Raw genomic sequence first — 16,141 nt, 5'->3', positions numbered from 1 at the left:
AAACTATTAAAAACACATCATGAGGGGCACCTGGGTGGCTCAGTTGGTTGAGCATCCAACTTTGGCTCAGGTCATGATCTCAGAGTTCTTGGGTTTGAGCCCCACATCAGGCTATGTGCTGACAGCTCAGAGCCTGGAGCCTGCTTTGGATTCTGTGTCTCCCCCTCTCTCTGCCCTTGTTACACTTGTGCTTGCTCTCTCTCGCTCTCTCCTCAAAAATAAATAAAAGCATTAAAAAATTAAAAATAAAAACACATTGTGATATATGTTAATGTTTCTTTAAAAAAAATTTTTTTTATGCTAAGTGAAATAAGTCATAGAGAGAAAGACAGATACTATATGTTTTCACTCTTATGTGGATCCTGAGAAACTTAACAGAAACCCATGGGAGAGGGAAGGAAAAAAAAAAAAAAGAGGTTAGAGTGGGAGAGAGCCAAAGCATAAGAGACTCTTAAAAATTGAGAACAAACTGAGGGTTGATGGGGGGTGGGAGGGAGGGTAGGGTAGGTGATGGGTATTGAAGAGGGCATCTTTTGGGATGAGCACTGGGTGTTGTATGGAAACCAATTTGACAATAAATTTCATATATTAAAAACAAAACAAAACAAAACAAAACTGAGAACAACTGACGGTTGTGGGGGGTGGGAGGGAGGGGAGAGTAGGTGATGGGCATTGAAGAGGGCATCTTTTGGGATGAGCACTGGGTGTTGTATGGAAACTAATTTGACAATAAATTTCATATATTAAAAAAATATATTTCTTTTTTTAAAAAAAAATTTTTTTTTTTTCAACGTTTATTTATTTTTGGGACAGAGAGAGACAGAGCATGAACGGGGGAGGGGCAGAGAGAGAGGGAGACACAGAATCGGAAACAGGCTCCAGGCTCTGAGCCATCAGCCCAGAGCCTGACGCGGGGCTCAAAAAAATATATTTCTTTTAAAGACTTTTTTAAATGTTTATTTATTTTTGGGAGAGAGAGAGAGAGCGTGCCAGCAGGGGAGGGGCAGAGAGAGGGAGACACAGAATCTGAAGCAGATTCCAGGCATTGAACTGTCAGCACAGAGTCCAACATGGGGCTCGAACCCATAGATGGTTAGATCATGACCTGAACCAAAGCTGGTCGCTTAACCCACTGAGCCACCCAGGTGCCTCTATATGTTTCTTTTAAATAACACATTAGGGGTTCCTGGGTGGCTCATTGGTTGAGTGGCTGAGTCTTGATTTTGGCTCAGGTCATGATCCCAGGGTCGTGGGATCGAGCTCCACGCTCAGTGCAGAATCTGTTTGGGATCCTTTCTTTCTCTCTCTCTTTACCATCCCCCGCTCGGGTTCTCTTTAAAAAAGTAAAATAAAATAAAAAAATGAAAAGAACACATTAAATAAGAGATCTCACAATGGGTATCTAACTATAATAATTTTGAAGTAGTGATGAATGTAAGTGATATTTTGAATTTCAGCAACAGTGGTCAAACGATCAGTGAATGCTTGTGATGCGTTGGCGGCCCGGTCTTAGGTACTACTATAGTTTGTTGCCTGTGTTTGTAATTGGAGGGAATGTTAACCTTCAGTTAAATGTTACTGAAAATCAGGCTGTATTTTTTTTCCCATCCAAATCCATAGATTCTCCATAATATTTTCATTGACCTGGTCCACAGATCCCATTAAACACCTTGTGGTCCTGTTTTTTTCTGGCAGGGATATTTCATAGGTATTGTAGCTTGCCATCGGGAGGAGCTATTGATGTTTATTGCCTCGATTCATTATTTTATTAGGAGTTGTAAGCCATTGTATTTCTGTCATTCTGTTTTTAATTATCCACATATTTCAAAAAAAACAGTCATCCACTCATTACCCTGAGGCATCATTTGTGTAGAAAGGGCGGGGTGAATGTTTACTTCCTCTGTCTGTATCAGTTTTCAAAATAATGGGCTGTTGATTCCCTAGCGTCCTTCAAAGATGACCAGTGAGTTTTGTTTTTAAAAATTTTAATCATTGCTTACTAACTCATGGATTGAAACATATTTGAGGCATCTCAATCCTTTGCAGTTGTTCTTCTTGATGTACAGATTGTCTTTTTGTCATGACTCCAGTAGTCTTTTGATCATCATCTGGTGTGACAAGGTATTCTAGACTGATTTTGTACATTTCTAGCCCCAGGTCAGAAATCAACCATTCTCCAGGGATTCCTAGTTCTTTTTTCTGGGAAATAGTTATCTAGTTGCCATATCGAGGCTCTAAGAGTTTTCATGATTGCTGGTCGGTCATTGTTTTCGACTGGCTTTTCCGGGGACAGGGATAGGATTACACATTTTTAAAACATAAAATGCCTTATGAGTTAATTCTGGCGTTCAGTAAAGTTCAGAACTATAAGGGTTTTTAGTGTACCCTATTTAGTCTTATATCTTCATCTCTTTTTTCCTATACTATAAATCGATAATACCAGCATAATTTTTTCCTGCTTTATTTCATAGTATATACACGCAACCTCAAATTAATGTCAGTAGTACCTCCAAACAGTTTGAGATATTTTACAGTTCTTGTTGTTTCTTTGGTAGATTCCATTAGGAATGTACTGTCAAATCAGTGTGTTTTAAAGTCACTTGAGGGGCACCTGGGTGCCTCAGTAGGTTAAGCGTCCAACTCTTGATTTTATTTTAGCTCAGGTCACGATCTCACAGTTTTTGGGTTTGAGCCCTGCGTCGGGCTCCTTGCTGACAAGTGCAGAGCCTGCCTGAGATTCTCTCTTTCCCTCTTTCTCTCTGCCTCCACCCACTCTTTCTCTCTCAAAAATATATAAACTTAAAAAAAAAATTTTTTTTTAAGCCACTTGAAATAATTCCTCTCTACTTGGTTTTGTTATCAACTTAAAACATCCTTAAGTCATGTAACATTTTGGTTTTTATTTTAGGTATGGCTTTTTGAAACTTCAATTTTTGCTCTGTGATTATAATCTAAAACATTTACAAGGCTCCTAAGACAAATCTATAAAGCAAGGTGTATTAGACATTATATTTTAGTTTGCTGTCTTTCCTGACCTATAGATAGCTTTGAAAACAGTTTGTGTTTTATCTTTACACTTAAAAATAACAGATAGAGGTAAACGTTAGCATTCCATACCCTTTGTCGTCCACATTTGCTTCTTTTTAAAGGTGTCCTGGTGGTCACTATATGACAGTTTACAGAGATGCTTGCCTCACTTTTTATAGCAATACAGCACTCCTTAGTGTTTATTGGCTGGCTCCCTGTTGTCAGACATTTAGGGTTTTTCGTTAGTCTTTTACCGTTACAGATAGCGCCACAGTGAAGAGCCTGTATGCACGCCTTTTGTGTTTTTGCCAGAGTATCTTTGCAACAGACCCCTAGAAGTGAAACTGCTAGAAACGCCCTCCCTGTCGTGTCCCCCAGTAATGACCGAGTCATTTTGCATTCTTGCCAGCAGTGGTCAGAAGTACTGTTCAGTGTTTTAAGTGTCAAAACCAGATTCCGACCAGACGACTGCCATTCGTTCCATGGATTCCTAGAGCTGAGAGACCTCAGAATGGGAAGCACCCACCATTCTAGAGCTCTGCTCCCTGAAGTAGGACGTAATCTAGTGGTTCCTTGCTTGCCTTCGAGGTAATGATGTGTACTAGTACACTTTCCAGTCTTTGAAATTTGGCTTTTGTGATCTTGGTGATGCCTTTTCGCACGAGAACGGGGGTTCTTCCAAAGCGCTGGCTCCTTGTGCCTTAATTAGAATTAGATGATACACAAATGGCTAAATTTTTGAATCATAGAAATGTAGACATAGGAAGAATATAACCTGTCATTGAGGCTGCTTCTCGCTGGGTAATAAAGACTACTTACTAATTTTCTAGCCTGCTGCAGTATACTTTAAAATGCTCTCATAAGGGGCGCCTGGGTGGCGCAGTCGGTTAAGCGTCCGACTTCAGCCAGGTCACGATCTCGCGGTCCGGGGGTTCGAGCCCCGCGTCGGGCTCTGGGCTGATGGCTCGGAGCCTGGAGCCTGTTTCCGATTCTGTGTCTCCCTCTCTCTCTGCCCCTCCCCTGTTCATGCTCTGTCTCTCTCTGTCCCAAAAATAAATAAACATTGAAAAAAAAATAAATAAAATGCTCATAATAGACACTGGCTAATCTAGATGCTAAATGAGAAGATTGGGTCTGAACAAGTATTTCCTTTCAGATGTGTAACAGGAGTTTTATAGAAGGGCTGGAAGTTACTGTTCTGTACCAGGTAAATACGGTACAAGGTGGCAGGTAAATACCAGATGGCAGGTAAATACCGAGGGGTGGGTTTTAAAATCTCCCCAAGGAAGCTGTGCTCCGTGCAAGTCTTTTAGCCCTGTTCATGAAATCCGGCCTTTAGCTGACAATGTGCAGTGCAGCAGCAGAGAGTGATTGAGACATAAAGTGGAAGAAAACGTGACATTTGCATTCCAACAATGCATTTTATGAGTCGTTTGGAACTCTTCTTTTTTTAAATTAAATTAAATTTTATTTTATTAAAAAAATGTTTTTAAATGTTTATTTATTTTTGAGAGAGACAGAGAATGCGAGTGGGTGAGGGGCAGAGAGAGAGGGAGACACAGAATCTGAAGCAGGCTCCAGGCTCTGAGCTGTCAGCACAGAGCCCGACCCAGGGCTCAAACTCACGAGCTGTGAGACCATGCATGACCTGAGCCGAAGTCGGATACTCAACCGACTGAGCCACCCAGGCGCCCCAAGGATTCTTCTTTTTCTTCAAATAAAAGGGAGAGACTAACTCAGCGGTTTGTAATCCTCCTTGCATGTTAGACTCACCGAGGGGGCTCTGCAGGGAGGATATCTGGACCCCACCTCCTGAGAATCTGATTCAGCTGGTTTGAGGTCAGGGTTTTTGTTGTGTTTCTTTTTTTGTTTGTTTGTTTTGTTTTTAATCCTCCAATGATTTTTTTTTTTTTAATATACACAAGTGGAGGACTAATGGTCTGACTTTGCAAGTCAAGAAGGGCTAAAGAAATGAATCAATCCAATCATTGCATCTCATGTATATTTGATGTAAAACTGGTGTTTGAAGTAGGCAAGAACTCGTATAGCTTTTTCTTCATTCCTGAATCTTCCTGGAAATTGCTCACTTTTCTGGTCCGTAATCAAGTGTTTCATCCCCTGTGAACCTTCTCTGGGCAGTCTGGACCCTTTCTTCCCATTTGGCCACACACCCAGCTCGGCATTGACACTTCCTCGTGTTGTTGTGTTGGGAGGTCTAGCTCCTGGACCAGACAAAAAGCTCTAAGGAGCATGTTTAAAAATGGCAGATGTCCATTAAGCACTGTGTTAACCATGGAGGATGCGCTGTCCGTGTTCTGTCGGAGTATAGTGTTGGTTGGAGAAGAATCAGAAACAGTGTGGCAGGTGCTACAATAGAGGGAAATGGTGTCTGTTCAGGGCACAGAGCGTGAGCCCCCTGACCTGGTCAAGATAGGATAGGGTCTGGGACCAGGAAACACTTGGCCCTTTCAATTCTAAATCCCTTTTGCTCGGCAGGTGTTAGGCACCCAAGAGACTTTGGTGAATCCATGACTGACGAGCTTACTGACTGAATAAATGAATAAGAGGAGACAGAAGATACAGTGTCAGTAACCAGTGTGTGCGTGAGTCTGTATTTTGGAATGGGAGGAATATAAAGATAAGCATTCTTATGTCTTCTGCAAGAAGGAAGAGGGGAAATAAAATACTTAAAAACTCTTCTTATCTTTCAATCCTTGTATTCTTAAATTCACACAATACATTCAAATGGTAATGTGGTCAGCAGGGACCATATTCAGTCAATTTTCCACCCACTTTCCCGCGCCTGCGCCCCAAGGATCGAGAGCCCGTGTTTGCTCTGCTTTCTGGAGGCCTGGCTCCCACCGCGGAAGCCACCTCGGGAAACATGTCTTAGAGTTGGACCATATCCTGCCATTGACGTTCACCACAGGAGGGGTTCCGTTTGAAAACTCGTGACAGGACATATCCCATGGTTAGAGGCACGTTGCTTCTGGCAGATTCCCTCAGAATGGAACAGGTTTTGTTACCGGTTGGAGAGTCCCTGTGCTCAGTTCAGAATTCATGTGAACGAGGACCTTGTGGGGAAACGCAGACAATTCAGCGTGAAGGCATAGCAGCACTTGTCTTGGGGCCTTTGGTATCTCTCTGCAAGTCAGAGTATTTTTCTCTTCTTTCCCCTTTGTTCAACCTCCACCCATTTCAGCCTCTCTATCTCTCTCCCTCTCCCTCCTTGTCTCTCTCTCTCGTTCTCTTGCTTTCCCATTATAGATGAGGTCATTATGATTTGGAGCCAAGAGGAGTGCATTCCTATAAGTTAAATCTCTGTACTCAATTTGTGACTTTTTCTTTCTTTTCTTTTCTTCTTTTTTTTTTTAGAAAATGGTGATACTTTATAGTTGGAGGACAGCTTGCTTAATTGTGCTATTTTAGATTGCAGATGTGAGCTTCCTGGAGGAATTCTGTCAATTTGTGAACAGGGCTTAGTGCTTCCAGACTTCTTATTCTCACTTATTTCAAATTTATAATTGCTTTTGAGTCCATTGTGGGACGTGAAAAATGTTCTGGCTTTGGTTAGGTTATGGGCCACTTACTGGCTTTCTGGCGCCCTGTACTTTGGACACCCGGCTCCCCACTGATGTGCAGGGAAGGAAGGTTCGTACTGGTAGGAGAGAGATCGGGCTAGACTCCTTTCCCGACAGCAAGGTGGGTGCAGGGATCCTTCAGAGACGGGGTTTCCTAATAAAAGCTCTGTTCTGAAATCATAATGGAGATGTGAAGGAGGGTGAAGAGAAGGATGTGGGGGAAGGAGAGTGAGGAGAGAGATACAGAAAATAAGAAGATACCAACTATGAGGGATGATCTCACGTATTATCCCAAGACCTGTGTGCTGCAGGGGGAACAGCGGATATTTAATGACCAGAAAAGTTGGGCATCCATTCTGCTTCTGTATCATCTGGGGCAAAACACTTCCTTCTTCTGGGTCACAGTCTCTTCCCTGTAAGAAAAAGTAGGGATTAGCACCAAAGTCCTGTCTTCCCGAGACTTTCTTCCAGGGAGGGGAGGAGAGGTTTCCCTGGGTCTTTTTCTTTAAGCACACTTGGACCCCTGATCTTTTAAAAGCTGAGAGCCCTGACTTCCTCTGCCTTCTACTCCCTGTATGACTATGGGTGAGTTCGTGTCATTTTTCTCGTTTGGAACAGGAGGGTAGTTCCTCTTCTCGGGGTTGTAAGGATTATGCTGAGAATGTGTGCTGTAGTGATACCAGTTGAACGCTGAAACGCAGGAAAAGTGGAACCATTTCTTTGTTGACCTACCCTTCCTCACATGATTCCAGAGGGGGAGGTATGAGGCTGGGGACAGTGACACGAAATGCATACACTTTTCCTCATTTTGGCTTTGGCCCCTTAATTTCTGTAGACTCCTAATGTTCTATACGGATCAAGTGGCAAATTTCTTTTGTCTTGGATAGAGCGGCCTCAAATGTAGAATCAGCGTCTCCTTCAGAAAGAAGTGAGCCCAAGAGGAAGAGGTCAGAACCCCTGGACCCATTTCGCCTCATGTGCCTGTGATAGGGAGAGTCTTCCTAGAAAGAATGCTGCCCTTTGTGGGAGCAAGTCCTGAACTCACCTGGATGAACATGTCCTTCAGTAGCCTTAAAAAGATGCCTTTCCAGGGGCACCTGCGTGGCTCCATCGGTTAAGTGTCCAACTTCGGCTCAGGTCATGATCTCACAGTCCGTGAGTTCGAGCCCCACGTCGGGCTCTGTGCTGACAGCTCAGAGCCTGAAGCCTGCTTCGGATTCTGTGTCTCCCTCTCTGTCTCTGCCCCTCCCCTGCTCATGCTCTGTCTCTCTCTCTCTCTCTCTCAAAAATAAATAAAAACGTTAAAAAAAAAAAAGATGCCTTTCCCTCTAGCTAGTTACTGATCTTACTCTTCCCTTCAAAGGGTGGGGGTGCCTTCAGTTCCTAACCTGAAAAGTAACTGAGTAAACAACATTTCTGCATGAAGTAATAGAATCCTTTGAAGAACCTTCAAGCAAAACAAGTAAAACTGAAGATGCTTCTGCCCTAAGAGCAACAATTCCACTGTTAGGTATTTCTCCAGAGCAAATGATTCCTTTAAACTTCCTGAAACATAGGAGGTCATTCTATTTGTAGGGTACTCTGAGTAGTTCCTGTCGGGCCATCCTGAGGAGATTTTTTTTTTTTCAACGTTTTATTTATTTTTGGGACAGAGAGAGACAGAGCATGAACGGGGGAGGGGCAGAGAGAGAGGGAGACAGAATCGGAAACAGGCTCCAGGCTCTGAGCCATCAGCCCGGAGCCTGACGCGGGGCTCAAACTCACGGACCGCGAGATCGTGACCTGGCTGAAGTCGGACGCTTAACCGACTGCGCCACCCAGGCGCCCCGAGATTTTTTTTTTTAATGTTTATTTTTGAGACAGAGGCAGAGTGCGAGTGGGGGAGGGGCAGAGAGAGGGGGAGAGACAGAATCCGAAGCAGGCTCCAGGCTCTGAGCTGTCAACACAGATGTGGGGCTCGAACTCACAGACCGTGAGGTCATGACCTGAACCGAAGTCGGACGCTTAACCGACTGAGCCACCCAGGTGTCCCGGAGGAGACTTTTTTTTTTTTTAACGTTTATTTCTTTATTTTGAGAGAGAGAGTGAGAGCATATGAACGAGAGTGGGGGAGGAGCAGAGAGAGGGAGAGATTGAATCCCAAGCAGGCTCCACACTGTCAGCACAGAGCCTGGCACACAGTGCTCCTTCCCACGACCCTGGAATCATGACCTGAGCTGAGATCAAGAGTCTGATGAATAACCGACTGAGCCCCCCAGGCACCCCGATCCTGAGGAGATTCTGTCTTGGCACATCAACAAGCCATTTGCATCAATTTGCTGAATGCCAGGAAAACTCTTAGATATGTACATCAGGAGGCATATACAGGAATGTTTGTAGAGGCTTTTTTTAAATAAAAATACGTGCGCGTGCGCGCGCGCGCACACACACACACACACACACACACACACACACACACACACACACAGGGATACAACCTAAATATCAGGAAGGGAACGGATAAAGTGATATGATCATGTAGAAAGGACTGAACCAGAACTAACGTACCAACTTGGATGACGCTCAGACAATGTTGATCAAAATAGTGGGTTGCAAAAGTATACATACGTATCATGCTGTCTCTATAAAATTTAAAAACAAGCAAAACAACACTATTGCTTAGGGATATTTACAGAAATATTAAAATATATGTAAATGCATGGAATGATAAATACCAAGTTCTGGAATAAGAAGTTACCCCAGAGAGCTGACACTGGGGAGAACCCAAGGGGGCTTTGTTGACGTTGCCAGTATTTTAGTTTTTAAGCTCCCTGGTAGATCCATAAATACATGTTGGCTCTACAGTATACTTTGTTCTAGGTGAACTATCCTATGGAGATATCCCTATAGAGCAAATGAAAGCTGCGAGAGAGGAGTCCAAGATGAGACAGGCAAGCAAGCCAGGGGTCAGATGGTGGGTGCCTCTGTGGGCCATTTTCAAGTTTGGCTTTCGTCTAAGGGCAAAGGGGATCCACAGAAAGGTGTCAGGAAGCGTGGGAGAGATCCCATCAGGTTAGCAGCTGGAACATTAACTCCTGCTACCCAGTAGGGACTGGATTTGTGGAGAGTGGAACAGTTAAGAGAAATTTGCCGTGGCCCCAATGGTATAGAACCTCCTCCTTGAAATGCCATCTTCTGCTTCCAGAATGTTCTTCCTTCCTTTTTCTCTCCCTCTTCTCTGGCCATGCCCTTTTATCCCCATCTCTAATTCCTCTTCCTCCTCTGGCCCCTTAGTGGTGTTGTTTCCCAGAGTGTTTTTTTTTTTCACCCTGTTTTCATTTTTTAGGGACATGTCTTAGTAATATGACTCATATCCCACCTTCAGTTACCATCTCCATGCTCTTGGTTCTCACATTTATTTCTGCAACCCCATCCTTTTTCCCAGCTCCAAACTGCCTACTGGATATTTTTCCTTGACTGTCTCATAGTTGAAACAGAATCCAGCATGTTTGAAATGGAGTTATTCTCCTTTCCACATGTGCCTTTTCCTGCTGTGTTTGGGGTCTTGATTGACCGTACTATGATCTATCCCGTTGTCTGATCTAGAAAACTGGGTCTGATTCCAGACTCCTCTCTCTGTCATCTTCCCTCTGTAACTGGGTTTCATGTTAGGGATTAAGGGTAAGGCTTGGGTGCTCTGTGCTGTGACATGTTTAGGGACCCAAGAATGCTCAATTCCTGCCACTTTACTGCCCTCCTCGTCAGAAGATTTCAGTGACCTCACCACCAGCAAGATACGATGCCGACTTCAGAGCATTATTACATCTAAGGCCCTTCTGGACCTGGCTGCTATTGACTTTTCATCCTCATTTGCTGCCATTTTTCTATCCCAACACTCTTTGCAATCAACCCACTTGAATGTGCCATATTGTTTTAGGGCTCGGTGCCTTGGTATATATACCACTCTTTCTGCTTAGAATTGGAATGCGTTTTCTGACCATGCTTGTCTGGTGAATTCTTAAAGTCTTTAAAACTAGCCCGTGATAGCCCTGGTCTTGCTGGGCCCTAATTCCTAGTTTACATGCCTGCTTATCCCCGGCAGACTCTGAACCTCTGAGGCACAGAGAGAGCCCACTCACTTTTTACCTTCTTGTCCTGATACACTGCCAAGGCTCTGCCAGTGTGTTTAGGGTCAACTCTCCCAGCAAACGTCCCCTTTCTCTTTCTGCCCTGTACTAGGATTGTTGGAGATGAGTTGCAAATTACTGAAACAAACATTCCACAGGAAAAAAATACATTGTAATTGTAAACTCTTAGAACAGATATTCTATCTTCTGCAGTTTTGGTATTTGCTACCTCACTTAGAGCAACTCTGGGAGGAAGTATGTATATAGAGTGCATTTTAAACAAAAGTTTCAGTGTTCTCCGTCCTGCTTCCTGACCTTTCCAGGAGCTATCTTCGTGATCTGTCTTCAGTTTCTTTTTTGTCAGTCTTCAGGTTTTTACTCGTAGTGCCTTCTGCTCATCTGCCAGACATATTTAAGCTTCTCAGTACTTTTAGCAAGATGATGATGATGATGATGATGATGATGGTGATGATGATAAACCGTCTCTTCAACATTGCTGCTTATTCTTCAAACCCTTTCCTTATTCCTATTCTCCTTTTCATCATTAAAAAAAAAAAAACAAACAGCTATTTATGCTTGGTACATTTACTTGCTCATGTTCTGTTCACTCTGCCCCCTGGAATCTGACGTTAGGCATTACCACGAGGAAAAGCTTTCTTTCAAAGGTGTAAGCGACTTCCAGCTTGCCAATCCAGCTGTGTCTCTTTAACTATGATGCCGCTTCTTCTCCCTATAGTTTTTGATCCTATGGTATTGATGATCTCTTCCTCTTAAAAATGTTTTCCACTCTTCACTTCTGTATCATGGTACTCTTTTTTTTTTTTTTTAATTTTTTTTTAGTTTATTTATTTTTGAAACAGAGAGAGACAGAGCATGAATGGGGGTGGGTCAGAGAGAGAGGGAGACACAGAATCGGAAGCAGGCTCCAGGCTCTGAGCTGTCAGCACAGAGCCCGACGCGGGGCTCGAACTCACGGACCGCAAGATCGTGACCTGAGCTGAAGTCGGACGCTTAACCGACTGAGCCACCCAGGCGCCCCATGGTACTCTTTTTTAAAAATTTTGTTTATTTTTTATTTAGAGAGGGCACGTGAGCAGGGGAGGGGCAGAGAGGGAGAGAGAGAGAGAATCCAAGCAGGCTCTGCAGTGTTCAGACACAGGGCTCGATCCCACGACTGTGAGATGATGACCTGAGCCCAAATCGAGAGTCAGATGATTAGCCCCCTGAGCCACCTCGGGACCCCTCACGGTACTCTTACAATTTCTAGTCTTTCTCTGATCTTGCAGTTCATCTATTTGGGCACATATGATTCTATCTTTAACCACTGACATGTGTTCAACAAATATTTATCGGGTGACAATGAAGTGCCAGGCACTGGATGTGTAGTGGAGAACAAAACAGATTATGGTCTAACGTCTGAAGTCCAGAGTTTAAACTTGGTGTTTGTTATCTATTACTGTTTAACAAATTACCACAAACTTAGCGACTTAAAATAAGATACACTTACTGTCACAGTTTTTGTGGATCAGGCATCTGGGCGTGGTGTTCTGGGGCCTGCCCCGTGTTCTGCCCTGTGTTCCGGGGTCTCTCACGAGCCTGCAGTCACGGTGTCGGCTGGGGCCAGGGACCCCCCCGCAGCCTCCAGCGGGGAGGGATCCGCTTCCAGGCTCATGTTCATGTTGGCGGGATTCCTTTCATGGCAGACCGGTGGACAGATGGCCTCGGTGCCCCAGCACCCTCAGCTCCTTGCCACGTGGGTCTGTGTATGTGGCACCTTGTTTCATCGGAGCTAGTGAGGAGGAGGGGCAAAAGAGTTAATTTGCAAGGTGGGAGTTGTGACCTCGTGGAATATGTTGGTGGAAATGATATCCCATTACTTTTACTGTGTTCTAATGGTTAGAAGCAAGTCACAGATCCTGCCCACGCTCAAGACTAGATTACATGGGACAAAACTGCCAGGAAGCAGAGACTCACCAGGGGCCTTCTTAAGAGTCCCCCTGTCACAAACCTTTTACTGTTTTTCCCTCGGATGGTACAGCCATCTCCATCTCTCCTACTTTTCCAGTGAACTCACTCCCCTTCCCTTGCCCACACCTGCTTCTCATCCTGTATTCCCTGACCTGGTCAGCCGCCTTGTATGTGTCCAGTCATCTACTCTGGAAAGGAAACCCCGAGATCATTTTCAGTGCTTCCTCCGGAGGTTTAATGGGCCACTGGGTTCTGTACGTTCTCCCCCTGGGGCGCCTTTCATGTCATTCTGTACTTTCCATCGACACTGACCTGGCTTTAGTTGGTTGTTATGATGCCTCTTTTTTTTTAAATACCAAAAGGCAGAGACCTGGTCTTATTCTGTGGATCCAAAGTGCCAGCCTCGAGAGCAGTGATTCCGAGTCTTGGCCACACCCTGGAATCACTCAGGGAGCTTGGAATGTCACTGGTGCCTGGGACCCACCGCCAGATGTGATGGCAAAGTGGGTCCCAGGTGCAGCTGGACGTTGGCATTTAAAAAATCTCTGTGGCAGGGCGCCTGGGTGGCGCAGTCGGTTAAGCGTCCGACTTCAGCCAGGTCACGATCTCGCGGTCCGGGAGTTCGAGCCCCGCGTCGGGCTCTGGGCTGATGGCTCAGAGCCTGGAGCCCGTTTCCGATTCTGTGTCTCCCTCTCTCTCTGCCCCTCCCCTGTTCATGCTCTGTCTCTCTCTGTCCCAAAAATAAATAAACGTTGAAAAAAAAATTAAAAAAAAAAATAAAAAATCTCTGTGGGGGATGCCTGAGTGGCTCAGTTGGTTAGGCGACTGACTTCGGCTCAGGTCATGATCTCGCGGTTCGTGAGTTCGAGCCCCGTGTCCGGCTCTGTGCTGACGGCTCAGAGCCTGGAGCCTGCTTCGGGGATTCTGTGCCTCCCTCTCTCTCAGCCCCTTCCCTGCTTGCTCTCTGTCTCTCAAAAATAATAAACACTGAAAAAACATTTATTTAAATCTCTGTGATTCAAGCGTGCAGGCAACAGTGAAAGCCTTTCATTCTCTGGGAGAATGAAAGGAGGAAAAAAAGGTAAACATCTAATGAATAGGAAGAATTTAAAACTAGAGTTAAAGTTGCGTTTAAAAAATCACACACCCTACAGACAGAATGTGACACAGCAAAGTAAACAAAACGATCTCTAAAATGATCAGTGAAGGGGTGCCTGGGCGGCTCAGCAGGTTAAGTATCCGACTTCAGCTCAGGTTATCATCTCACAGTTCACAAATTCGAGCCCCACGTCAGGCTCTGTGCTGACAGTTCCGAGCCTGGAGCCTGCTTCGGATGCTGTGTGTGTGTCTCTCTCTGCCCCTCTCCTGTTTGTGCTCTGTTTCTCTCTAAAAAACAAGCAAACAAAAAACATTAAAATGATCAATGAAGTTTGGGAATATGTACCTTCGTGGGAATGAGAAATGTGGGAAATCAGAAATGTCAAAGAGTGAAAGATGTAGTTTGTTAAAATACAACGCTTTATTATTAAAAAAATTTTTTTTTAATGTTTATTTATTTTTGAGAGAGAGAGAAAGAGCACAGGCAGGAGAGGGGTGGAGAGAGAGAGGGAGACACAGAATCCAAAACAGGCTCCAGGCTCTGAGCTGTCAGCACAGAGCCTGATGCGGGGCTCGAACCCAAGGACCGTGAGATCATGACCTGAGCTGAAGTCGGGCGCTCAACCGACTGAGCCACCCAGGCACCCCTAAAATACAACACTTTGGTTTTTGTGTTCATGAAGTAAGCAAAACAGTGAAATAAAGAACCGCCTGGAATAATTCACATTTTTCTTTGTGTTTAGTATGTGTGTGTGTGCGGGCACGCGCACATAAGGTATAATTTACCTGCAAGTTGTTCTGAGTTTCTCCTTCATTTTCCAGGAACATCTTGAAGACAGTTGCATTGGGTCAGATGTTGTCCTTGTGTATATGTGGGACGGCCATTACCAGCCAGTACCTGGCAGAAAAATACAGAGTAAACACGCCCATGCTTCAGAGCTTTATCAACTATTGCCTGCTGCTTCTGTTTTATACGGTGATGCTGGCATTCCAGTCAGGTCGGTACAACGTGAGAGTGGCCTTTGCAGCCAGTTATCTTTATAAAAATGTTGGGCTTCTGATTACTTAAAAAATAAAATGCGAGGTCAAACCAAGAACAGGAAACTATTTTTCATCCAAGTTATTAGGAAAGGAGGGCACCTCTGAATGGTATGCAAATAGCAATTGGAGATTTATGTATAACTCTGGGAAATTGTTAAGAACAGGGAGCACCAGACGGTGCCAGTAGAAGTTGTCAAGGAATTTGAAAAAGTGCTGGGACATCTGACTGGCTCAGTTGGGAAAGCATGGGACTCTAGATCTCGGGGTTGTGAGTTCGAGCCCCACGTTGGAGGCAGAGATTACTTAAAAAAAAATGAATGAGGGGCGCCTGGGTGGCGCAGTCGGTTGAGCGTCCGACTTCAGCCAGGTCACGATCTCGCGCTCCGTGAGTTCGAGCCCCGCGTCGGGCTCTGGGCTGATGGCTCGGAGCCTGGAGCCTGTTTCCGATTCTGTGTCTCCCTCTCTCTCTGACCCTCCCCCGTTCATGCTCTGTCTCTCTCTGTCCCCAAAATAAATAAACGTTGAAAAAAAAAAAGAATGAAATTAAAAAAGCGGGAGCTCCATTAAGAGTCAGGTTTTATTTTTTCCCCTGTGGTTGATACATTTAAGAGACAATATTAAAAACCCTTAAAAAGAGACTCACTCTCCAAAATACACATTTCCAGCCAAGTGGAGAATGTTAGAGGGTGCACGGGTTGTGTGTAGATCAAATCTATGTTGTGAGGAAGACAAAGGAATTGGCAAGGAGTTAACATCTTTTTTTGTTTTAATGTTTGTTTATTTTGAGAGAGAGAGAGAGAGAGTAGAGCAGGGCAGGGGCAGAGAGAGGGAGAGAGAGAGAGTCCCGTGCTGACAGACAGCCTGATGTAGGGCTTGATCTCATGAGCCATGAGATCATGACCTGAGCCAAAATCAGGAATCAGACACTTAACCTCCTGAGCCACTCAGGTGCCCCCCTCCCTTTAAAAAAATATTTATTTTTTAATAATATTAAAAGAGAGACATCACAAGTGGGGAGGGGCAGAGAGAGAGGGAGAGGGAGAGAAGGAATTAACATCCTTATTACGGGCTGGTTAAGTTTTTTTTTTTTTTTTTTTTAATGTTTATTTTTGAGAGAGAGATAAAGTGTAAGGGGGAGGGGCAGAGAGAGGGGAAAACAGAATCTGAAGCAGGCTCCAGGCTCTGAGCTGTCCGCACAGAGCCCAATGCAGGGCTCGAATCCATGAACCTCGAGATCATGACCTGAGCTGAAGTCAGATACTTAACCAACTGAACCACCCAGGTGCCCTTGGTTACGTTGTTTTAGAATTGTTATAGATT

General features: G+C 44.5%; 1 protein-coding gene across 5 annotated transcripts in view; it reads left to right on the top strand.

Annotated features, from left to right (window-relative positions):
- SLC35F2 (solute carrier family 35 member F2) overlaps positions 1-16,141 on the top strand; it is a 102,283-nt gene that overhangs the window by 69,128 nt on the left and 17,014 nt on the right. For all 5 annotated transcript variants that reach the window (XM_047878810.1, XM_047878808.1, XM_047878809.1 and 2 more), the window contains one exon: positions 14,603-14,778. In XM_047878810.1, coding sequence (XP_047734766.1) covers positions 14,634-14,778 — 145 coding nt within the window. In that variant the 5' untranslated portion in view covers positions 14,603-14,633. The remainder of the gene's footprint in view (positions 1-14,602; positions 14,779-16,141) is intronic.

The sequence above is a fragment of the Prionailurus viverrinus genome, chromosome D1, assembly GCF_022837055.1.
Source record: "Prionailurus viverrinus isolate Anna chromosome D1, UM_Priviv_1.0, whole genome shotgun sequence".
In the NCBI taxonomy this organism is placed as follows: domain Eukaryota; kingdom Metazoa; phylum Chordata; class Mammalia; order Carnivora; family Felidae; genus Prionailurus; species Prionailurus viverrinus.
Note: the sequence above shows the minus strand (reverse complement) of the source record. Positions and strands in the feature narration are given on the sequence as shown.